General features: G+C 42.5%; 1 protein-coding gene across 1 annotated transcript; it reads left to right on the forward strand.

Annotated features, from left to right (window-relative positions):
• Positions 1-1,246: 1,246 nt before the first annotated feature.
• On the forward strand, positions 1,247-23,771 carry LOC134324951 (RAS guanyl-releasing protein 1-like). The gene is made up of 16 exons (XM_063006896.1): positions 1,247-1,319; positions 4,673-4,775; positions 5,151-5,213; positions 5,598-5,729; positions 14,458-14,611; positions 16,290-16,463; positions 18,134-18,250; positions 19,303-19,578; positions 19,863-19,943; positions 20,138-20,242; positions 20,340-20,449; positions 21,478-21,622; positions 21,717-21,753; positions 21,874-21,999; positions 22,097-22,416; positions 23,631-23,771. The coding sequence occupies exons 1-16, from the start codon at positions 1,247-1,249 to the stop codon at positions 23,769-23,771; spliced, it is 2,157 nt and encodes a 718-aa protein (XP_062862966.1).
• Positions 23,772-25,857: the final 2,086 nt, after the last annotated feature.

Below are 25,857 nucleotides of genomic sequence, written 5' to 3' on the forward strand. Positions count from 1 at the left end.
TGTATGTTTTGGGCAGGGAATTATGTGGCATTTTACCTTTATTATACTCCCTCGTGTGTAGACATTAGCAGTTACACCCCTTCTAAACTACTCCAGGTACAATCTTTGTTTTACTTGAAAAACAAGGTTTAATTGCAGGATTTGCCTTTGTGCTATTTTTCATTTAAATGTTTTCATGTTCGAATATTTAACCACTGCACAGCAGACTGTTCAATAAAGTTTCACTAGTAAACATTCACAAATTACTGTTTTGCACACACAATATTTAGCAAACATAATACTTTATTTATTTATTTATTTATTAGGATTTTAACTTCATGTTTTACACTTTGGTTACATTCATGATAGGAACGGTAGTTACTCATTACACAAGATTAATCAGTTCACAAGTTTAATGTCAAACACAGTCATAGACAATTTTGTATCTCCAGTTCACCTAACTTGCATGTCTTTGGGCTGTGGGAGGAAACCGGAGCAACCAGAGAACATGTGGAGAACATGCAAACTTCCCACCTGCGGATCGAACCCAGGACCTGAGCAGCCCTTAAAATTTTTTAATGAACTCCCATGAAATTTTCTTTTGATGCATTTAGAGATGCACCTATAAAATTATTATACCCTGACAAAATTCTGTCATGTTACACCCTGATCATTTCTAGCTGTATTTTACACTCTTTTACAAAATCTGATCAATTTACATTTCATTAATAACATATGCAAACCTGGTTTGGATAAGTGATCAGCTGCTCAGAGTAATCATAATACACTAGATTAGGTACAACCAGTCATCTTCCAGGCTAATCAACCCCAAACTGACAAACTGTAGTGGTCTTAATTACTTCAGTACTTAACTTACTAAACTTACTTACTTAAAACTTTTCCTTAAGGATCCCACTACAAATGGTGCATAGCAACAAATTGGAAAGGTTGGCTGAAAAGGTGATTTGAAGTGGGCTCTGGGATAAAGTTGTAAAAAGGCAAACAAATAATACTTACATCATTCATAGCTAGGATGTCATTGATGAATTTTATACCTCACTTGTTTATCCAGTGAGCTGAATACACACACAGAAAGAGAGAGAGAGTTTGGCATTTTTCTCCTGCTACCACAGTCACTCCAGTGGTCAGTGGGTGTAGGTGGCTATGCTGTCCATATGACCACATGCTGAATCTAATACAGTTGCTAGATCAACTACAGCTGTTGGATCCAAATTAATTTGATTGAACTCAGGACTGTAGGACAGTCATGAACACACTGGGACAGTTTGCCAAGGGAGCTTCCTGGGAGGAACTAATTCAAGCAAGCATCCAATCCTTCGGTATGTGACCCTGTTTGCTTTCATGTTAGTTCAGTACAAGTGGCTTAATGTTTTACTGTTACATAGTTAGGCAAAAGTATGGTTTAAGGTGATTTACCTGCATGAACAGAGCTGATATATGTAAAGAGGAGAATACTTAAGGTGAAGGCTAGAGTGAGATTTATGTAGGCTTAAGTTTTCTTGTGGTTTAACATGGTGCTTTCTGAAGCTTACAAACAACTTTTTTTTTTATATTGTAATAAATACATTCATTACTGATAGTCTGGTTTAAAAAAAAAACTTGGGCTAAGAACCCATCTTAAACTTGTTTGGGGTGTTTTTTGTAGACATGCCCTGTCAGAGTCATATTTTCTTTTAAAATATTTGTATCCTTATGTTAAAATAAACATCAGAATATTTAAAGAGAAATCTTCATCTCTACCGTAAAACATGGTGGAGGGAGCATGATGGGCAGCTTGCACAAAGAAATGAAGTATAGGTCTAAACCAGGATGGCAGGATATAATCGAGTAGCCCTAGTGGTCAAATAGTGTACAATCTCTTTGAGATCATGAATTACTCCTCACCATTACGAAAGTCTGATGAACAGCTACAAGAAATGTTATTACCTGCCAAGGAAGGTTTTACCAGTTATTTATTTAATGAGTTCATATATCATTTCCAGTCTGGGCTGTGAAGATGATCACAGACAGACAGACAGACAGACAGACAGACAGACAGACAGAAAGACAGACAGACAGAAAGACATACATAGATACACATTTACTGATCCCAAAGGAAATTCCCAGTAGCATTATACAACAATGAAAGTACACACCATAACGATTCAACAGTACAAATATGAAAACAACACACACAACACCAACGATTAAAAGGTACACGTCCTTTACATACATTGGAAAATTCTAACACTGTATAAATATGTATGGACAGACTTCTCATACACACACAAGTCTCTACAGTGCAGTTATGAATGAATGAATGTGCAAGGAAGTGCATTTTTAGGTATATAGTATATAGTACAAATTGGGCCAGTATTGCCACAGACATACGCCATACACACACACATATACAGTCATGTGAAAAAGTTAGGACACCCCATGAGAACCTTTGTCTTTTTGAACATATTTAAACATATGAACATTTGAGATTCATTTGAACAGTATTGAGAGATAGAGCTTATATCATTAAACAAAACTGAAAAAATTACTTTTAAACACAAGTTGTAAAATGTAATGAACAAAAATGGAAATTTATTGTGAGGAAAAAGTTAGTACACCCTATGTCCTAATAGCTGGTATTTTCCACTTTGGCTGAAATAACCTCAGTTAGACATTTCCTATAACCATCTACCAGTCTCTGAGATCAACTGGGACAAAGTTTTTCCCACTTCTCCATGCAGAATTTCTTCAGCTGTGTGAGGTTTGAGGGGTTTCTTGCATGCACTTCCTTGGTCACCTAATCTAAAACCCATCAAGCATTTATAAGGCATTTGCTGGACAAAATGAAATATTCAGTAACATTACAAAAAGCTCATCGATGGATCATCAGATTTTGCAGAAACTTGTGGAGTCCATGCAGGTACAAGTGTATGCTGTCATTGCTGCAAAAGTAGAAACATACAAAATACCAAAGAAAAACATTCATGTACATTTTTGAAGATTCAACTTTTCATTAAAAGTATGCTGATAACATGATTTGTAATTATATCATTGCATTAAATTTAAGAAAAATGCTGAATTTAGGCTTTTCCACTGGTGAACTTTTGGGCTATACTGTAAATATTTTTAAGTGATTGCTAAGCATCTTTTAAACATCTCTTGCATTTTATAAAAATGTCTATGTATGCTACAGACTGATTCTTCTTTTGGGAGAACGTCATTGCAATAAAAGCTACAAATGAAATACAATATTTCTGTCTATGACTATAGTTAACCATGTGGATTCAGAATGTAGCATGGTAAATCCTACTGCTGGTTTCATACATCAGAGAACTAACCATCAGGGCCTGTGGTTCAGAAGCCTTTTAAAAGGTAAAAGAATCCAGCAGGACCAACATTACGGATTACCTGCATGTCACTGCATTTTTAGAAAGGTCACTGCTTTGAACACAGTCTCTCAGATGATGGTCAGTCTTTGAAACTCTCAGGGGTGAATCAATTCCATGGCATCATTTCCCCCCACATCACTCTCACCCAGCGCAGGAGGAGCACTAAGAGACATTAATAAAACATACATAAAATAGACTGAGTTTGCAACATAGCATGTAATGTTAACACAATTTTACTCAAGCATTAAATTACCTGGTTGAAACAAAAACATGCAAATAACTGGCAAAAATTCATTGAACCATGCATTCATTTATTTTAAATGTTAATATAAACTATCAACTATTTTTATAATGGAGTTACATAAATGGCATAAACCAGTAAAATGATGCTGTTTCCAAAGCGAAGAAGTTATAATCAGACATATGTGATTTTAATTACACAAAAAGTTTATTTTTTATCGGCATTTATCAACCATGCATCTTACAAGGATGAAACATTTTTTATGTATATTCCCCAACACAATCAAATAGCTTCATATTCACTACATATGGTCATAACAGGGCGGCACAGTGGCTCAAGGTCAGAGTTTTGATTACCAGGTGAAGTGGCTGTGTCTGTGTGGGTGTCCTTCGTGTACTCTGGTTTCCTCCCACAGTCCAAAGACATACAGTCAGATTTATTGGAGATACTGTAGGTATGAGTGGGTGTGTGTTTTTTTGTGTGTATATGTGTTTGCCCTGAGATGGACTGGAGACCTGTCCAGGTTGTTTCCTGCTTTTAACCCAGTGAATTGGACCCACTTCGACCCTGAATAGGATCAAGCGGTGGTAAAAGAGACAATGAATGAATAAATGTTTATATCATTGTAACACTGACATTTTTATACCCTATGTTGTATATTATATGCACAATAGAATATTATTTGGTATTCAGTCATAGAATACCAAAATACAAAAATGTAGATGGAAGTAGCTAGATGTAACAAAACTAGATATAAGGTTTTTAAGCATACCTAACCACCTCTAAAACGACAATTTTTGCAGTTTCTGGCAAACATTACATGGTTACACAATAAAGTTGTGATGTTTGAATTGTTGTGAAGTTGTGATGTGATGTTTGTTTAAATTCAAAGATCTGAGCTTTCTTAAAGACAAGTCTTACAAAAACCTGTCACTTTATTTGCTAGATTTTACAGACGTCATTTGTATATCTCAATATTTTCTCCAAAATATTCTGTACTCATTCTTCCTGTCTAACATGGCTTTTATACACAGTATTTACAGTATTTGTTCTTTCTCTACAGATGCTGACGGTAATGTTTGCAACAACAGCCTCCTGAACATAATTCTCATCATGCACAGATTTTTACTGTCCTCCAAAGATCTGCTGGAAAAACTGGTTATCCTATATCCTCAATTCAAAATGTATTGTTGTACATCCTATTTTAAACCGATGTAATTTTTTTGCATTTTACCTACTTCCCTCAGTTAGCTTGTGCAACACACTGACATTAAAGAAAATTAAGGAATTTTAAAACACACAAGCTTACATCATAAAAAACACAGACATTATAGAACACATAGCTACATAGCTATCAAAGAGCACACAGTTGTTATAGATCTATGTAGATGTAATAAAGAAATGTATTCGCTAAAACATGTAATTTATTACTACCCTTCACTAGTTTGAACTAAAGTTTTAGGAGCTAAAGGAAAAATGAGTTGTTCTGGGTCTCTCTGTTGTCCAATTGTGAGTTATTTGTCTTTAATTGTATTGCTTACCTTCAAAAGTACACTGGAAGATAATAAGTCTGAAGAATGCCTGAAAATATGCTATTTTATACGGTAAGATTTTCTCTTCAGTAAGACAAGTAGGCTAGGTACCTATAGGACAATTCAGTGTCTCCAATTAGTCCATCGCAAAGCACACACACACACACACACACACACACATTCACCTATAGGGCAATTCAGTGTCTCCAATTAACCTGACTGTATGTTTTTGGACTGTGGGAGGAAACCGGAGCTCCCGGAGGAAACCCACGCAGACACGGGGAGAACATGCGAACTCCGCACAGAAAGGACCCGGAACGCCCCGCCTGGGGATCGAACCCAGGACCTTCTTGCTGTGAGCGACAGTGCTACTCCCATCCTAATTAGATTTTTAAAAAATCATATAAAACTTATACTAAAATGAGCTGTTTTTTACGTTGCATTTATTTTGGGTAGGTACTGGATAAGTGAGTTTTGGAGTATGTTTGAACTGCACAGCTCTCTGGCAGAGACACTGGAGCAGATCAGAGAGCTTATGAGCGAACATGGACAAGAACAACTCTGCTCTTTATTACAAACTAATAGGATGTAAGTGTTCATTCATACATACAGTGTATCACAAAAGTGAGTACACCCCTCACATTTCTGCAGATATTTAAGTATATCTTTTCATGGGACAACACTGACAAAATGACACTTTGACACAATGAAAAGTAGTCTGTGTGCAGCTTATATAACAGTGTAAATTTATTCTTCCCTCAAAATAACTCAATATACAGCCATTAATGTCTAAACCACCGGCAACAAAAGTGAGTACACCCCTAAGAGACTACACCCCTAAATGTCCAAATTGAGCACTGCTTGTCATTTTCCCTCCAAAATGTCATGTGATTTGTTAGTGTTACTAGGTCTCAGGTGTGCATAGGGAGCAGGTGTGTTCAAATTAGTAGTACAGCTCTCACACTCTCTCATACTGGTCACTGAAAGTTCCAACATGGCACCTCATGGCAAAGAACTCTCTGAGGATCTTAAAAGACGAATTGTTGCGCTACATGAAGATGGCCAAGGCTACAAGAAGATTGCCAACACCCTGAAACTGAGCTGCAGCACAGTGGCCAAGATCATCCAGCGTTTTAAAAGAGCAGGGTCCACTCAGAACAGACCTTGCGTTGGTCGTCCAAAGAAGCTGAGTGCACGTGCTCAGCGTCACAGCCAACTGCTGTCTTTGAAAGATAGGCGCAGGAGTGCTGTCAGCATTGCTGCAGAGATTGAAAAGGTGGGGGGTCAGCCTGTCAGTGCTCAGACCATACGCTGCACACTACATCAAATTGGTCTGCATGGCTGTCACCCCAGAAGGAAGCCTCTTCTGAAGTCTCTACACAAGAAAGCCCGCAAACAGTTTGCTGAAGACATGTCAACAAAGGACATGGATTACTGGAACCATGTCCTATGGTCTGATGAGACCAAGATTAATTTGTTTGGTTCAGATGGTCTCAAGCATGTGTGGCAGCAATCAGGTGAGGAGTACAAAGATAAGTGTGTCATGCCTACAGTCAAGCATGGTGGTGGGAATGCCATGGTCTGGGGCTGCATGAGTGCAGCAGGTGTTGGGGAGTTACATTTCATTGAGGGACACATGAACTCCAATATGTACTGTGAAATACTGAAGCAGAGCATGATCCCCTCCCTCCGGAAACTGGGTCGCAGGGCAGTGTTCCAGCATGATAATGACCCCAAACACACCTCTAAGACGACCACTGCTTTATTGAAGAGGCTGAGGGTAAAGGTGATGGACTGGCCAAGCATGTCTCCAGACCTAAACCCAATAGAACATCTTTGGGGCATCCTTAAGCGGAAGGTGGAGGAGCGCAAAGTCTTGAATATCCGCCAGCTCCGTGATGTCGTCATGGAGGAGTGGAAAAGCATTCCAGTGGCAACCTGTGAAGCTCTGGTAAACTCCATGCCCAGGAGAGTTAAGGCAGTTCTGGGAAATAATGGTGGCCACACAAAATATTGACACTTCAGGAACTTTCACTAAGGGGTGTACTCACTTTTGTTGCCGGTGGTTTAGACATTAATGGCTGTATATTGAGTTATTTTGAGGGAGGAATAAATTTACACTGTTATATAAGCTGCACACAGACTACTTTTCATTGTGTCAAAGTGTCATTTTGTCAGTGTTGTCCCATGAAAAGATATACTTAAATATCTGCAGAAATGTGAGGGGTGTACTCACTTTTGTGATACACTGTATGTACACGTATATATATTATACCCTGGATGACAATGCACCAATACACACAGCAAGACTGGTGAAAGATTGGTTTGATGAACATGAAAGTGAAGTTGAACATCTTCCATGGCCTGCACAGTCACCAGATCTAAATATTATTGAGCCACTTTGGGGTGTTTTGGAGAAGCGAGTCAGGAAACGTTTTCCTCCACCAGCATCACGTAGTGACCTTGTTAGGAGTCGGTCCGTCCCCTTGGTGGACACCAGGGGGGGCCGATCCGCGTCTCACTCAGCTGACTCCGGTGCTTGCACGGACAGAAGCCGTTTGACTCCCTCTGCGCCCACCAGGGGGAGCCAAGCGCGTGAGACTCCTCTCATTGCCACCCGAGGGCGGGTTCGTGGTAGTTCTACTAGGGGGAGCAGAACTACAAAGCCCAAGCCGCCCTCGCGCAATCAGCAGCAACGGGGAACACCTGGCTGAGCAGGTACTTAAGGGAACGCTTAGCCAGGCATCCCCGTCACACCCCCTTTTGTGCTCTCTTGCACGGTTCGTTAGGGATACTGGTAACGCGAGGCCTCATAGAGGGTTCGCGGTAGACCTACGGTCGAGGTAATCAAAGTGACTCAGGGACAGGTCAGGACCGGTGTGACTACTATGCATTTCCCTAATTAAACTTGGGAATTTGCCCTTTAAGTCTCTTCTCTTTTCCTGTGCTCGTTGTGTCGCTTAACGTTCCTCGCTGTGCTTTCTCTGCATGGTCGCTAGACAGACCAAGCTCAGTTCGTCCCGCCCATGAGCTCGGGGTTTTCCGTACTCATCGGTGGTGTTCACGAGCGTATCGCCTCTCACTCGGGTGTGGGCGTAACGCGTTAGAATTCTCTCATTAATCCACTTTTGGTTAAGACGGGTTTATATTTTAGCCTGCTTCTTTCATAATTACCCCTTTGTTTGATATCGCCTTTAAATAGTCAGAGATAGAAAGAATTAATCTCTTTATTTACAAAAGAAGCGATCCTTTGTTTGCCCTTCATATTGCTCACCAGCGCCGTATTTGTTAGTGGCGCTGTGGCGCATCCGGTTAAGTCACCGCGGGTTAGTATAGGACGGCGTCGGTTCGAATCACACCGAGGCGCGTTTCAAATGCGCATCACGATTCGGCTTTTGGTCGTGTCTGGTGTAGCGAACCGGGCTCTTTAGCCCCCTTTCTTTTATATCTCGTACTTAGTTGGGCTCGCCACTTCAGAGTAGTGAAACTTTTGTTATCTTCTCTTTTTCAGTTGGCTTGGGCTCGCCCAGCCCCTTTCCGTTCCGCGGTTTCATTTTTTGTCTTGAAGGGGTTCTCTGAGTTCTGCTTCGGATCGACTCTGCCCCCTCAGGGCGACATACACCCCGCGATTGAGTCCACCCATCAGTAAATCGTAACAGAAGGGTGTGACCAACAATGGACTCAGCGGGTCACACAACCCTGCAGCAGGCCGTCAAGCTGCAGGAGTCGGCAATCCACCGACATGAGAACTTGATTGGCCAGCTAGCTGAACGATTCAGCACGCTAGCGGTTTCCCAGTCCTCGGTCAGCACTCCTCCGGGGGGGCATAACCCGGAACCCCCGATCGTCCCCCCCGAGCGCTTTTCGGGGGAGATCCACCGATGCAGGGGTTTCGTTCTGCAATGCTCTCTGATATTTGAGTTACAAGCCTCCCGTTTTCCCACCGAGCGGTCAAAGGTAGCTTATATGATCTCGCTGCTGTCGGACCGTGCCCTACTTTGGGCCACAGCTCTGTGGGAACAGAAGGCACCTGAGTGCGAATCGGAGAAAGAATTCTCCAAAGCACTTATGGAGACCTTTCATGTTCCTCAGGGGGGCAAGGAACCAGGGCCTCGCCTATTGGACCTGAGGCAGGGGTCCCGCTCTGCCACGGATTATATAATCGATTTTAAAACTCTAGCCGCCGAGTGTGGGTGGGATCAGGCTGCTCTAAGGGCCATTTTTCTTCGTGGTCTTAGCGAAAGACTTAAGGACGAATTGGCGACCCGCGACCTCCCATCCTCACTTAACCGACTATATGAGGTGGTAAGCTGCCTCGACCTCCGCCTCAAACAGCGTGCCCGTGAACGGGTGGAGGATAATCGGTTTACGAGCCCGAGGGACTACTGGCCCCAAGTTGCCAGGTCATCTGTGTCTCCTCCGGTGGAGGAAGAACCTATGCAAATAGGCACTTCTCGTAATTTCCATCTCGGAGCCTCGGGCCGCCGGGGAAAGCACCCACAATCGGGAAACGTGCCGGCCCGGCCCTAAAGGGGAGCTCGGGTCGAGGCCGGTTCATTTCTCCCGATCTCGGTCTTTCGCTGACAGCCATCCTGGAATGGAGAGGCGGTTCATCAGGTAAATTGGCGGTCTGGGTGGATTCGGGGGCGGCCAATAACTTCATGGACCACCAACTGGTCAGACACCTCGGCATTACTCCTCAACCCCTAACCACACCCCTCCCTATAGTGGCTATAGACGGCAATCCCCTGGGGGAAGGCTCAGTCCGATTTAGAACCCCTTCCATCACAATGCGTCTAGGGGAACATTCTGAGAATTTGTTTTTCTTTGTCACTCGCTCCCCCAAGATGCAAGTGATTCTGGGTTACCCTTGGCTTAGGCTACATAACCCGGTCATCGATTGGAACTTAAGTTCAATCTACTCATGGAGTCCAAAGTGTCAGGAGTCATGTCTTATACGGCCCCGACCACCGGGCGACCTGTTAAACAAACCATCGGCATCCCCTCCTGACCTCTCCTCCGTGCCCGCCGTGTATCATGATCTGGCGGAGGTGTTTAGCAAAGCCAAGGCTCAACAATTGCCTCCTCATCGCGCTTTCGACTGCGCGATCAACCTGCTCCCCGGTACGTCGCCTCCTAGGGGCCATCTTTTTGCACTCGCTGCCCCCGAACGGAAGGCCATGGAGGAGTACATTCAGGAGGCCTTAGCCCTGGGATTCATCCGACCGTCTAGTTCTCCAGCGGGCGCAGGGTTCTTCTTTGTGGGCAAGAAGGATGGAACCCTGCGCCCCTGCATTGACTACAGGGGTTTAAATGCTATCACGGTCAAGGACCGTTATCCTCTGCCCCTGATGCACACCGCCTTTGAGACACTGCAGAAGGCCCAGATTTTCACTAAATTGGACCTTCGCAGTGCCTACAATTTGGTTCGCGTTCGTAAGGGAGATGAGTGGAAAACCGCCTTTATCACCCCGACCGGGCACTACGAGTATAGGGTGATGCCTTTTGGCCTTACTAACGCACCAGCGGTATTCCAAAGATTCATAAATGAGGCACTTCGTGAAGCCCTGGACCGGTATGCTTTTGTCTACCTGGACGATATCCTCATTTATAGTCGCTCCCTCACGGAACATATTACCCATGTTAGAAGGATTCTCCAACTACTCTTGGAACACAACTTATTTGTGAAACTGGAGAAATCCATCTTCCATGCAACCTCCGTCTCATTCCTGGGATTTATTGTATCCCATGGTGAGCTGAGGATGGACCCCGCCAAGAACCAGGCGGTGAAAGACTGGCCAGTCCCGACTTCAGTACGCACCGTTCAGCGTTTTCTGGGATTCGCCAATTTCTTTCGGCGTTTTATCCGGAACTTTAGCTCCGTAGCCGCCCCTCTTATCGAGCTCACCAAACGCTTGATAGGTCGCTTTAAGTGGCCCCGCTTGGCCCAAGAGGCTTTTGACGCCCTTAAGGAGCTCCTGACCTCCCCTCCCATACTCCATCTTCCGGACCCAGGGCTCCCGTTCATTGTGGAGGTGGACGCGTCAGATGTGGGGGTAGGCGCGGTCCTCTCGCAACGCTCGGGGGAGGATCGGAAACTGCACCCTTGCGCCTACTACTCCCACCGCCTCACCTCAGCCGAGCGTAATTATCCCATTGGCGATAAGGAACTTCTGGCTGTCAAATTGGCTTTGGAGGAATGGCGTCACTGGCTGGAGGGCGCACCTCTTCCGTTCTTAGTATGGACTGATCACAAAAACCTGGCCTACATTCAGCAGGCCAAAAGGTTGAACTCCCGGCAGGCCCGTTGGTCTTTGTTTTTCGGGAGATTCAATTTCAACCTCTCGTACCGTCCCGGCTCTAAGAACACCAAGCCAGACGCTCTCTCCCGTCAATGGGATCCCCCCCAACCAGACTCAGAGGCCAAACCCATCATCCCAGCGGCTCTTATTGTAGCCCCTCTTATATGGGACATTGAGCGCAAGGTCCTGGCAGCTCAGCGCAGGGAACCCGATCCCGGTGGGGGCCCTGAAGGGAAGTTGTTTGTGCCGTCCAGCATGCGCCGTCAGGTTTTTTTGTGGGGTCACGCATCAAACCTCACTGGTCACCCAGGGGTTGCTCGCACCCTGGACTTTCTTAAACGTTGCTTCTGGTGGCCAGCCATGCAGAAGGAGGTCCGGGCCCTCATTTCAACCTGCGATGTGTGCTCTAAGAACAAGGAACCCAGGGCACGGCCCCAGGGGCTGCTCATGCCCCTACCCGTCCCCTCAAGGCCCTGGTCCCATATTTCGATGGACTTCGTCACGGGCCTTCCTCCCTCCAAAGGGCTGACCGCGATCCTGGTTATTGTTGACCGTTTCTCAAAGGCTTGTAAGTTTATACCTCTCTCGGGACTTCCCTCGGCCAGGCTGACCGCCCAGAACCTACTCCAACATGTTGTCAGGCCCCATGGGATCCCCATGGATATCGTTTCAGATCGAGGCCCTCAGTTTGTGAGTAGGTTCTGGCGAGCATTCTGCCAGCTAATGGGGGTCTCGGTCAGTCTGACCTCTGGGTACCATCCAGAGTCAAATGGGCAATCCGAGAGGGTCATCCAGGATCTCACTCGCTCCCTCAGATGCCTGACCTCCGGCTGCCCGCGCTCATGGCCCGACAAGCTCCCCTGGGCTGAATACGCCCACAATAACCTCCGGCACTCGGCCATAGGCATGTCGCCTTTTGAGTGCCAGTTTGGGTTCCCTCCCCCACTCTTCCCATCCCAGGAAAGAGAGGTAGGAGTCCCGGCAGCTCAGCAATTCGTTGGCCGGTGCAGGCAAGCTTGGCGCAGGGCCAAGGCCGCACTGGAATCCAGTGCGGCCACCATGAAGAGCACGGCCAACCGGAGACGTCAGGCAGCCCCCCGGTTTCGACCGGGCCAGCGAGTGCTGCTCTCCACCCGGGACTTGCCCCTTAGAGGCGAGTCTGGGAAGCTGGCCCCCCGATACGTGGGTCCATTTAAGGTCATCAGGAGAATAAATCCTGTCGCCTATCGCTTGGATCTCCCCCCAGCGATGAGGATTCATCCCACGTTCCACGTGTCCCGTCTAAAACCCTACTTATGCCGGACCATGCCGCAACCGCACCCACCGCCTCCCAGGGTGATCAACGGAGGTCCGGTCTACTCCGTCCGCCAATTGCTCGACTCGCGACGGGTCCAGGGGTCCACCCAGTACCTGGTAGACTGGGAGGGCTATGGACCCGAACATAGGTCCTGGGTTCCAGCTCGTCATATTTTAGACCCAGCATTGATACGCGAATTCCGAGAGAACAGAGCAGCAGGCATGGGAACGTCGGGAGCCGTTTCTAGACGGGGGGGTACTGTTAGGAGTCGGTCCGTCCCCTTGGTGGACACCAGGGGGGGCCGATCCGCGTCTCACTCAGCTGACTCCGGTGCTTGCACGGACAGAAGCCGTTTGACTCCCTCTGCGCCCACCAGGGGGAGCCAAGCGCGTGAGACTCCTCTCATTGCCACCCGAGGGCGGGTTCGTGGTAGTTCTACTAGGGGGAGCAGAACTACAAAGCCCAAGCCGCCCTCGCGCAATCAGCAGCAACGGGGAACACCTGGCTGAGCAGGTACTTAAGGGAACGCTTAGCCAGGCATCCCCGTCACACCCCCTTTTGTGCTCTCTTGCACGGTTCGTTAGGGATACTGGTAACGCGAGGCCTCATAGAGGGTTCGCGGTAGACCTACGGTCGAGGTAATCAAAGTGACTCAGGGACAGGTCAGGACCGGTGTGACTACTATGCATTTCCCTAATTAAACTTGGGAATTTGCCCTTTAAGTCTCTTCTCTTTTCCTGTGCTCGTTGTGTCGCTTAACGTTCCTCGCTGTGCTTTCTCTGCATGGTCGCTAGACAGACCAAGCTCAGTTCGTCCCGCCCATGAGCTCGGGGTTTTCCGTACTCATCGGTGGTGTTCACGAGCGTATCGCCTCTCACTCGGGTGTGGGCGTAACGCGTTAGAATTCTCTCATTAATCCACTTTTGGTTAAGACGGGTTTATATTTTAGCCTGCTTCTTTCATAATTACCCCTTTGTTTGATATCGCCTTTAAATAGTCAGAGATAGAAAGAATTAATCTCTTTATTTACAAAAGAAGCGATCCTTTGTTTGCCCTTCATATTGCTCACCAGCGCCGTATTTGTTAGTGGCGCTGTGGCGCATCCGGTTAAGTCACCGCGGGTTAGTATAGGACGGCGTCGGTTCGAATCACACCGAGGCGCGTTTCAAATGCGCATCACGATTCGGCTTTTGGTCGTGTCTGGTGTAGCGAACCGGGCTCTTTAGCCCCCTTTCTTTTATATCTCGTACTTAGTTGGGCTCGCCACTTCAGAGTAGTGAAACTTTTGTTATCTTCTCTTTTTCAGTTGGCTTGGGCTCGCCCAGCCCCTTTCCGTTCCGCGGTTTCATTTTTTGTCTTGAAGGGGTTCTCTGAGTTCTGCTTCGGATCGACTCTGCCCCCTCAGGGCGACATACACCCCGCGATTGAGTCCACCCATCAGTAAATCGTAACAGACCTGGCCACTATCCTGCAAGAAGAATGGCTTAAAATCCCTCTGACCACTGTGCAGGACTTGTATATGTCATTTCCAAGACGAATTTACGCTGTATTGGCCGCAAAAGGAGGCCCTACACCATACTAATAAATTATTGTGGTCTAAAACCAGGTGTTTCAGTTTCATTGTCCAACCCCTGTATATCACATAAAGATACATATACATATAGATACATAGTTTGCTTACCATTTTTATTGTTTCTTTTGTTATGCTGGGGTTTAGGGGGGAAAGGGAGTGGTCTCACAAAGCCAGTAATAAAGTAAAGGTAAGAAGCAGTCGGAAGAGAAAGGTTTCTTTGCTGTTTGATCATTTGGAGCCTGTGGAATTGGCGGAACACCTCACCTTTCTAGAGTTCAAATCTTTCTGCAGAATACCTGTGAGTACTTTTTGACAGCACTTGTTTTATTTAAAAATATATTCTGTGATTTCAAGGTGTTAAAAGCATTTTGTATCATAGATGGTAAAGTCAGCTTGACCCCATTAGTATGTTTTCTCTTGATTTATGTTGGAAACATATTAAAAATGTTTATTTAACCTTTGTGTGGATGATAAAAAAGATTTATGTAAAATTATGTTTTCATAAAACTTTGGACATTTTAAAAATGCAACTAAGGCTGCTCAGGTGGTGCAGCGGTAAAACACACTAGCACACCAGAGCTGGGATTTGGAATACAGCGTATCGAATCTGAGCTCTGCCATTCGGCTGGGCTGGGCAGCATGAACAACGATTGGGTTCCTCATAACCGGTGCAATTACGACCTCTGCTGGCTGATTGATGGCACCTGCACAGAGTTGGGGAATAAAGCTGATCAGGGTGTGGCTCTCCGTGCACAAGGCTGATCTGCATATGAACTCGCCTCGTGTCGGAGGGGACGTGTATCAGTCGCGTAGCTCCTCAGTTAGCAATAGAGGGTTGTATAGGTAGAAGTGAAGCGTAATGCAATCAGGGTAATTGGATACGACTAGATTAGGGGAGAAAATTGGGGGGGGGGGGATTGTAAACTAAAACTAAAACAAGATTAATTTGTTCATCCTCTTGAATGTCTAATTGAAAAAAAAGTACAAAGAAATAATTAGGCTGACCAACTTTATAGAATTTTGCACATCTAAACAAATTTTGAATTTGATGCCTGTAACAATAAAAAATAAGAGAGGTAAAACGTTTATGTAATTTTCAAGTTACACCATTTTAAAACACGCCACAATAAGCAAGTGAATTGGTAACAGATAAGGGTGTCATGATGGGTATAAAAGGAGGATACAGTTTTGCAAGTATTTTGTATGAAAGGATGCTAATAAGTTAGTTATTACATTTACCATTTACCATACATAATATTGGTATAATATTGTTGAATATTAGTAACATTTAAGTCCTCAGATGGCACTGCATATGAAACTGTCATAATCACACAGGCTTGAGAGAACAATGAAAAATCATTATCATTTCACACAGTCCACCCCTGAATCAAGAAATGTAACTAAACTATTTTATGCAAATAGACAGTCATCAATTATATGCTGATGTATCCAGATTTATGCTGCTGAGTTCCCTGGGCCTGTGCTATTCACAGACAGTGGAAAGTCGAAGCGCAAGCTGAATCAAAGCTGTGTAATACAGGTGTCAAATTCTCTGTGCCAAAGACTAAAATGGGCATCCAGATATCCATAAGATTGGATGCCAACTTTATTTATGGTATGGGGATGCATCACTTCCCACTGCATAGATGACTTGCATATGTGTGTACCATATGTACCACTGATCTGAAGGCATTTTATTTTATATTGGCATTATAGTTAGACATTTGCTGCTATGAACCTTGAGGGAAGCTCAAGGTTATTTTAGCAAGACAATGTCAGGCCTAATTGTACACATGCTACAACAGTGTGGCTTTGTAGACACAGAGTGTGTGTGCTTGGTCTGTCTGCAGTCCAGATTTTCCCTTATTAAAAATGTATGGTGCATCATGAAAGAGAGTACTATATACTGTATGTGCTTTATATGTTTTTAATCATGAAACTCATTTTCATTACAGCTAATAAATGAATGTTTTTAGTTTGCAGATTACCAGAATTACATCCGAAATGTGTGCTTGTCAGAGAACCCCTCAATGGAACGCTCCATTGCACTGTGCAATGGTGTCTCCCAATGGGTTCAGCTCATGGTGCTCAGTCGACCAACCCCCCAGCTCCGGGCTGAGGTTTTTACCAAATTCATCTATGTAGCCCAGGTAACATGCTCAACATATCAGCAATCATATTGCTATATTATATGTGATTTTATCTTCATGCATTAATTAATCAAAATCCTTAATTAAAGAGGAATTAGAACCAGGCCCAACAGAGCCCAGACCTGTCCAGTGTGCTGATATTTTATGAATTATTAATGGTTATACTCAGCTAATTAGTTTATGTTGTTGTTAATGTGTTATGTATTCTGTGTGACCTGTCGTGTCATCTGTAACCAGTTTTGGCACATATACAGTTCATACTAGTGGTAAAATAGAGATCATCATTATTCTAAACATGCTGGACAGAGGATTGTGGTCTTGTGTGAAACTAGAGACTGAAATCCTGACCAGCATAAAAGTATATAAATGTAATTCATGATCACTTGTTCCGCAAATATTTCATTTCAAATATTCATTTTATTATCTTGGTTTTCCCGCTGTGCCACCCGAGCACTCTTTGCCAATAATGCATTTTTTTTTTTAAATTCAGTGTGTGATCAATCTTTTTAAAATATTTTTTCAGAAGTATATGAAGAAAAAACATATGCACAAAATAAAAATATGGGTGCTCTTCAACAGGCAATAAAATAACAGGAATACAATAAAAAAAATATGTGGTCACTGCAAAGTAAATAAAAAATCCTTATAAATCTCAACAACTTACTGAAACCTCTTTGACTCTGTGTCTACTAAAAGAAAAAACACCAAATAACATAAGAAAAGATATAAAAACACATTTAAAAACACTGCTGTTTTTCACTTCTACACTTTATGCTGTAAAATGCTGATGGAAATGTATGCAAAAGATCACCTGAATGTTCCACAGTGCAGTCGGAACAGTGTTGTATGAGGGCATATTAAAAAAAAAATGTTGGGCAGTGGTGGGAAAAGGTGGTTGTTGTTTAAAGGAGGGAACAGTGACTGGAACATCTAAATTGTAAAAATGTCTTATAACTTTTTCAGTGTTTTCAATGTAGCCTGCAGGTGGTGGACAAAATATTCAAAACCCCCAATAAATAAGAAGTGTGACAATTAAGTTTTTAAATGACAATTACAAACGGTGTAGGAAATGTACGCAAAACACCACCTGAATGTTCCACAGTGCAGTCGGAACAATGTTTTATGAGGGCATATTAAAAAAATGTTGGGCAGTGGTGGGAAAAAGGCACGGAAACACCAATATCAAAAACTTACTCTAGTTGTAAAGCACCATAAAGGGGCATCATGGTTTTAAACTGATTTGCTACCTCACGACTTAAACAGAGTGGAATCATTAAAAGTAAAGTGAGTGAAAGAAATAAAAATATTTTATAGACAAAAAATGTGGGTAGAATGGGATTAATATAAAAGTTAGTTGAGTTAATGAAATTTTGATAATGTAACAAAACAATATAAAATATAATACAAAATATAGGAAAAAAATATTGTTTTTACTGTAAATGAATAATTAATGTGTTTAATAAAACAATGAAATTGTATTTGTTGAGTGTTTTATCTTGGTCTTGAATAAAGATCAGCCCTCACTGCATAAGAAATTTTGTGTAGAATTTAAAGCAATTCTTAAACCTGTTCATGGTACTGTATGTTTGTATAAAATTACAAAACTAATTACCATGTCACTATGTTTTTGTTTGTTTTTACAGTACTATCTATTTTATTAATTTGTGCAGAACCTTCAGCAGATGCAGAACTTTAACACACTCATGGCTGTGGTGGGAGGTCTCTGTCACACCTCTATCTCCAGACTTAAAGACACTGGTACTTATGTTCCAAATGAGACCACCAAGGTACAGTATTCAATGTATATTTGGCTACTGTCAAAATGTTCCATATAAACAGAGACTAAATTATTTCAAAGAAAGTTCTCCGAATTTAGAATACTGTTTGGCTTACAGACTGCTTATACATGTCAGTGATATTAGATATCCATCGCGGTCAGCCAGTAGCTAATTGGAGCTTAACACCGACTGAAAGAAGTAGCATTCGTTTTAGTCATTCAGAGCTTGTTTAAACTTAACAGTATAGATAAGGGCTGGTAGGACAAGTGTGTTCATTTGTCCAATGAAATGTGAAGATGTCTTGGAAGAAGGATAATAACTTTACCATTCTGGATAGGTGGGTGTTGTTTAAAGGAGGAAACAGTGACTGAAACATCTAAATTGGGGGGGGGGATGAGTAAAATAGTTTGCTTAGTTAAGAAAAAAATAGGGCTGCTCAGGTGGCGCATCGGTAAAAACACACGCTGACACCAGAGCTGGGATCTGGAATACATCGCATTGAGCTTCAGCTCTGCCTGTCGGCTGGGCTGAACTACCACATGAGCAATGATTGGCCTGCTGTTCATATAGGGGCGGGGCATTAAGCCGGATAGGGACTCTCATATAACTGATGCAACTACGACCTCTGCTGGCTGGTTAATAGCACCTGCACAGAGATGGGGAAAAGAGTGCGGATCAGGGTGTGTCTCTCCGTACACAGAGCTGATCCGCAGCTGATCTCGTCTAGTGTACGTGAAAAGATGCAAACGGCTGCTGCCCTCAAATCAGGGGCCGGCATTAGTGGAGAGGAAGCATGACGCAATTTGGGCAATTTTAAATGACACTTACAAACATGGTGTAACTGGGTAATAAAGATAGGCTGCCAACCACCAAATAAAAATGTTTTGACCTGATTGCAGTGGCTAATCAGAGTCACAAATCAAAAAACAGAAGAATCCAATTGCCTGAGTAATCCAGTCTTATGTTGCTAAAGCCTAATGTGTCAGTCCTGTGACATTTTCTTTGGAAAGGGGGGTGTTTTGGAATTCAGTTCTGTTGCTCAGGTCTTTTTTTGTCCACAGGTTCTAAATGAAATGACTGATCTTCTCTCATCATCAAGAAATTATGAGAATTACAGACAAGCGTACAGCAAGTGTACAGGCTTTAAGATCCCTATTCTGGGGGTTCATCTGAAGGACCTGATTGCTGTAAATGAGGCAATGACGGATTACATAGAGAACGACAAGATCAATGTACAGAAGCTTCAGGCTCTCTTCAACCACATCAACGAGCTGATCCAGCTACAGCACAATCTGCCTCTCCTTGATGCAAACAAAGACCTGGTTCATCTACTGACTGTCAGTACTGTCTTTCTTTGATACCTAAAAAGCAGCAACCTAAACAATCTGTTTTAACTATATAGTAATGTTTTTGTAAAATGCTTTAAATAGACTTATAAATACCAAGTATTATGTATTATATTTATTTAAAAGCACTAAAATGTGCAAAAAACCAAGAGGTTTGATTACATTCTGAATCCACTGTAACTAGGTGTGGATCATTTTTAACCTAACCTCCCCATTTCTGATTTCAGCGTTTCTTATAAACGATGACTAGGAAATGTTTTTGTCCTTTCACACAGCTGTCTCTTGACCTGTATTACACAGAGGATGAAATCTACGAGCTGTCCTATGCAAGAGAGCCGAGGAGCCACAGAGCCGCTGTGAGTGCAGCTGCAACCAGTGTTTTTCTGACGATCAGGGGGAGAATACTATTATAATTTAATAATGCATCATGAGGGAGGAAAGAATTTAAACATTATTAAACCATCCACACTTGGGTAATGCCATTAATGAGTAAGAATGAGTACAGTGTATAATTTCTTATATTTATTGTGTTTTTGTTATTGTTCACCAGCCATCAACCCCCTACAGATCCCCAGTGGTGGTGGATTGGGCTTCAGGTGTCGCTCCCAGGCCAGATCCCAAAACTATTAGTAAACATGTTCAGAGAATGGTTGATGTAGGTGATTTCCCATTTTTTAGTTGAAGAGTTTAAACAGAAAACATGAAAATCTATGCTAAGATGATAAGCTTGATGTTTGGTTCTTTCTCACCAGTCTGTGTTTACAAATTATGACCATGAAGGAAGAGGCTTCATCTCCCAGGAAGATTTTGAAAAAATTGCAGCAAGTTTTCCATTCTCATTCTGTGTTACAGACAAGGATAAGTAAGTGTCAAATATGATTAACGTTTGTTGCATTAGACTGTCCTGGTGTGTGCATGCACATTGTAGTTACTTATCCAAAATAAATGGTAACACACTTTATGCTGCTGTAAAAAATAATGAATAATGAATAAAGTCAAGCACCTTCCATGGCCTTTACAATCCTTGGTCTAAATTACAACCCCAAATCAGAAAAAGGTGGGACAGCATGGGAAATGTAAATAATAAAAAAAAACATTATTTTTACATTACATTTACTTTTATTTGATTGCAGACAGGATGAACCTGATATATTTTATGTTTTATCTGCTCAACTTCATTTCATTTAATAATAAACATCCATTCCTGCATTTCAGGCCTGCAACACATTCCAGTAAAGCATTTACCACTTTGTAATGTTGCCATTCCTTTTTACCACACTTAAAAGACGTTTTAAATGCATGGACGTCCCTGGTAAAGATGACGTCTTAAAGGCAGCACATGTTGCTCTAAGATCTCAATGTACTCCATCTCAATGACCTTTGCCAAGGGCACTGACACAGCCCCATACCATGACAGACCCTGGCTTTTGGACTTGTTGCTGATTGTCTGGATGGTCATTTTTGTCATTGGTCCAGAGCACACAGCATCCATTTTTTCCAAAATGCTGATTCATCTGATCACAAAACACGTTTCCACTGTGTGATGGTCCATCCTAGATGCCTCCGAGCCCAGAGAAGTCGACGCTGCTTCTGGACATGGTTAACATAAGGCATCTTTTTTTGCACAGTAAAGTTTTAAGTGGCATTTGTGCATGTAACTCTGTATTGTAGAGCTTGACAAAGGTTTGCCAAAGTAATCCCTCACCCATGTGGTTATATCAGCTATTGTTGAGTGGCGGCTCTTGATGCAGTTCCGCCTGAGGTATCGAAGATCACGGGCGTTCAGCTTAAGCTTGCATTCTTGGTCTTTACACACTGAAATTCCTGATACCAAAGTTTTACATTAAACAATTCATAGAATGCCATTTTTTTAATGTCTCCGAACTACAGAGATGCACTGATCAGTAGGGAGGAGATCACAGCTTATTTCATGCGTGCCAGTGTCATCTGCTCCAAACTCGGCCTGGGCTTCTCTCACAATTTTCAGGAGACCACATACATGAGGCCTACATTCTGTGATAACTGCTCAGGATTTGTAAGTCACATTAACACATAGTAGTGAGTGTTTGTTTTATTCTGAATACTATTCTAACTGCTAACCCTGTGTATGAAATGCACTTTGTTTGCAGTTATGGGGAGTGATTAAGCAAGGCTACAGATGCAGAGGTGCCATGTACCTTTTTTTTTTTTTAAACAAAACACTCGTTTTTATGCATACAGTAGATAAAATATAATGAATAATAACTACTGTTTGCTGTTTTGTAATATTCTCTCATAATTTTGCAGACTGTGGAATGAACTGTCATAAATCTTGCAAGGAGCAGGTAGCATTTGAGTGTAAAAAGAACATCAAGCCCAGCATCAGTGCAGACTTGAGTCCTTCTAATATAACAGCACATGGAGGTAACAACGGTCACCTTTTTTTTAAAGCGCAAACAAAAAAGTCAGTTATAATTTCAGTTATAATGGTTTTTGATCTGACTATAATTTGTAACTCCTTCTTAATTAGTGTCAGAAGAAACCCAGTTTATATATCCAACTGATGCTACAACAGACCCCGAGCGCCACAAACAGTTCAGCCCAGGTTCTGGCTTTAATACCAGCATTCCCGTAACACCATCAAAAACTGTAATGGTTCATAAGAGTACTCAGACTGAAGGAACGTCATCAACCAGCCAGCAGCAGCTATCTCTGCTGTGTCCAAGCCCTTCACCCCTCACACCATGCCCAAGTCCCATACTGCAGCGCAAACGAGCCTCTACAAACAAGCCACCCAACACACTCAATCCAACAGAGGAAAACAAACTCACCTGTGAAGCTCTGGAGAAGGTTAGCAGTGTTCTTTTGACATTCTTCAAACACTTATTTCAACATTTCTGTTAGGAAACTGTAACACATTTGTAGGTGCCAACATGCAACTGTTTTTATCCAAATAATTGGAACACATTTTTACAGATTATTGTGGGTCTTCTGAAAATCTGCTGGGTACATACAGTAACTTTGGTGATGGCTCTGTGATGCCATTTCATTTCAATGACATGGCCTTCTAATCCATTAATAGAATAGTGTTTAACTATAGCTAGTCTTTTTGTACCTATGTTATTTAACTGCACTTACAGTGTTTTAGCCAGGGCTGGGAAGAAAACTCTGACTATTTTTGTAAGGTAAAATCTAGGTTCCCACAAGTAAATATGAGAATTATAATTAGAAGGCATAGTTTTTTTATGTTATTAATAATATAGCCAGCATTTACAGAATAACACATACAAAACCCCATTACTTAGCAGAGATGTACAGCTAAGTTTAGCTTAGCAACAGCTCCAGTGATATAATTGTCTATCAATGTTATCTTGTTAATGTTGTTACCTACAATGCTACCAAAATTTGCAAGCAATGTAGATTATTTTATAAATTAATAACTAAAGTTAAGAATCAATGCAATTAACGACTTGCCAGGAGCCTACACAGACACGTTTGTTTGTGTCTGTTGGTCAGTCTAATCACCGCTACAATTATAGCCTTTGCTGACCGAACAGTGGCGCCTGCACAGAGATGGTGAATGATGTCCAGCAGTGCGTGACTCAACACACGTGATGGAGGGCGCGAGTGTTAGGTACAGGACTTCTTGGTCAGGGTAGGGGTCTGCAGCAATGGAGAAAAGATAAAACTGGCAAATTGGACACTACTAGATTGGGGGAAAAGGGAAAATGTATATGTAGACTATAAAAAGAAGCTAAGAAACATGTAATATCCTACCTTTGAATTGGGTGGAACTCCTGTGAGCACAAAGATGTGTCAAATGTGTGAGGAAGACAGATAAGAATAGGATATGTAGATTTTGTAAAACCCACAAAGAAAGTCAATACTATGTGGTCACATACAATAGGAGACATTTTTAGGATCCAGATAAAAAAGACTTTTTTAAGCAAAGCAAGGATGAACCAATAATATATTAGACATAGTTTTTAAAAGTATGTAAGTATGTTTATGTATGTTTTTTCACATTATATTTCACATAATAAACTGTGTGTTTTTTTTTCTAGGAGAAGCGGTCTCTAGAGAAAAACAACGAGAAGCTCCAGAGGAAACTGAAAGAAGCAGAACGGGAGGTTGCCATCCTAAAAGCATTACTAAAGCGATATCCTGTTCATCAAGCAGAGGACGATTCATCTTCATCCTCCTAATTTCTTTTGGTTTTTTTAAGCTACACTATACACAGTGTGACAGTGAGGTGTTTAAAAACTCCATCAGCATTGCTGTGTCTTATCCACTCATACCAGCACAACACACACTAACACACCACCACTATGTCAGTGTCACTGCAGTGCTGAGAATGATCCAAAACCCAACTAATACCTACTCTATAGTGGTCCTGGGAGAGTCCTGACCATTAAAGAACAGCATGAAAGAGGGCTAACAAAGCCTGCAGAGAAACAGATGGACTCCAGTCAGTAATTGTAGAACTACAAAGTGCTCCTATATGGTAAGTGGAGCTGATAAAATGGACAGTGAGTGTAGAAACAATATGGTGGTTTTAATGTTATGGATGATCAGTGTATATCCAAAGGTATTATGATACCCTCTTCTTATTAATAAATTCAGGGGTTTCAGCCACATCCATTACTAACAGGGGTAGGTTTGTTACATCCATTCACATAGACAAATCTTGTGGATTGTCTTTCCAGAAGAATAGAGCCATAAAACCCTAAAACAGCACTGGGTGGTGCAGCAGTAACAACATACTAACACACCAGAGCTGACATTTCAAACTGGTGAGTTTGAATCTCACCCCTATCACAGGTAGGCTGGGCACCTATAAAGACAATGATTGGCTCAATGATTGGTCCTCGGGTGGGACTGCTGGAAAGGATTCTTCATTACTGCTGCAATTACAAGCTCTGCTGGCTCATCAATGGTGCCAGCACAAAGACAGAGGATAACATATCAGTGTGTGGCGCTCTGTACGTGATACTGACCTCCGTATAACCCCTTGTACCGGTGAAAATAAATAGTCGGCTACTGCACACGTCAGAGAAGGCGTGTATTAGTCGCGGCTCTTCTTGGTCAGGAGTGGAGGTCAAAAGCAGTATAGAGCAAGCAAAATGTGATCGAGTAATTGGATGAGACATGACCCTAAAATCATTGAAAACCCTTGCTGTACATACATTACTTGTCCAAAAGTATGTAGACACTTCCTTAATTATTGAGTGCCAGGCCTAATGAATAGTTCAACTAGTTTAATAGGTAGAGTCCTTACCTTATTAAACACTATTGGAATGATCTGGAATGTCAAATGTGAGCCAGCCCTTCACATCCAATCAGTGCCTGACATCACAATTGGACAAATGAGGCACAATTTTGACATTATGAAATATTCTCTCAGAACCACAATAAAGGAAGAGTAGAAGCTGTTATAGCTGCAAAAGAGTGGTGAACATGGTTGATATGGTCACATTTCATCATAATTTGGCTGAGTAATGCCGAGTATTAAATCCACACAACTTCAACAGGTCACAGCGGTCTCAAACTTTAATTCCTTTCATCACAATAAAAATAACAACTAAAAGACTTCATTTGGATTACATTATTAACATGTACAGACAATAATCATTTCACTCCTTCACTTCTTATTGGCTCATGATCCGACCTCAAAAACTCAGCAAAACATGAGCATATTGCGCTCAATGACTTGAGGTACAGAAATAGCTTCTCTCTTATCGTTCCCAGCATCCCTCAGGAGGAGTATTGGTTGTTCAGAAAGTGCAGACGATTCATTGCCTGAAAGTTTATCAGTGGATGCAAGCAATGACAAAAATACACATTTCCAAATCCAGTAAAGCAAATGACCGTGTGTATGCGCTGATCCGTATGGTCCTGGTTCCTGAGGGGATATTATCAGAGCAGGTCTCTTATTGTGTTTGCATGTGTATTTGTAAGAAAGCGCACCAGTCCATTATTATACCGCTACAGTGCACCTTTACATCACATTACATTTCATATTAATATAGCAGGTCTGTAAACACATCAGTGACATTTCTATTGGAGGTCATTACAGCAGACGAAGCAAACAGTCCTTGCATAAACAAATTATATGATGATAAAGAAGCAAAAGCAACAAGGTATGGAACCAGCCTTAGTCAACTGCATAAAGATCTGTGCTGTTCCTCATAGAAACTGGTTTTATTAGAAGCTTTGTGTGGGAGTGCAGTTCAGATATAAGAAAAATAAAAATAAACAAATGGCACAGCTTTCATACCTGGAGGCAAAGTC

Source organism: Trichomycterus rosablanca, chromosome 13 (assembly GCF_030014385.1).
Source record: "Trichomycterus rosablanca isolate fTriRos1 chromosome 13, fTriRos1.hap1, whole genome shotgun sequence".
Classification (NCBI taxonomy): Eukaryota; Metazoa; Chordata; class Actinopteri; order Siluriformes; family Trichomycteridae; genus Trichomycterus; species Trichomycterus rosablanca.

Bases quoted from the DNA above. Each gene is read 5' to 3' on its own strand.
- LOC134324951 (XM_063006896.1), top strand. From the start codon at position 1,247: ATGAACACACTGGGACAGTTTGCCAAGGGAGCTTCCTGGGAGGAACTA. The intron at 22,000-22,096 runs GTCACCTTTTTT...CTTCTTAATTAG, and splicing joins AGCACATGGAGGTAACAACG to TGTCAGAAGAAACCCAGTTT. The intron at 22,417-23,630 runs GTTAGCAGTGTT...TTTTTTTTCTAG, and splicing joins CCTGTGAAGCTCTGGAGAAG to GAGAAGCGGTCTCTAGAGAA.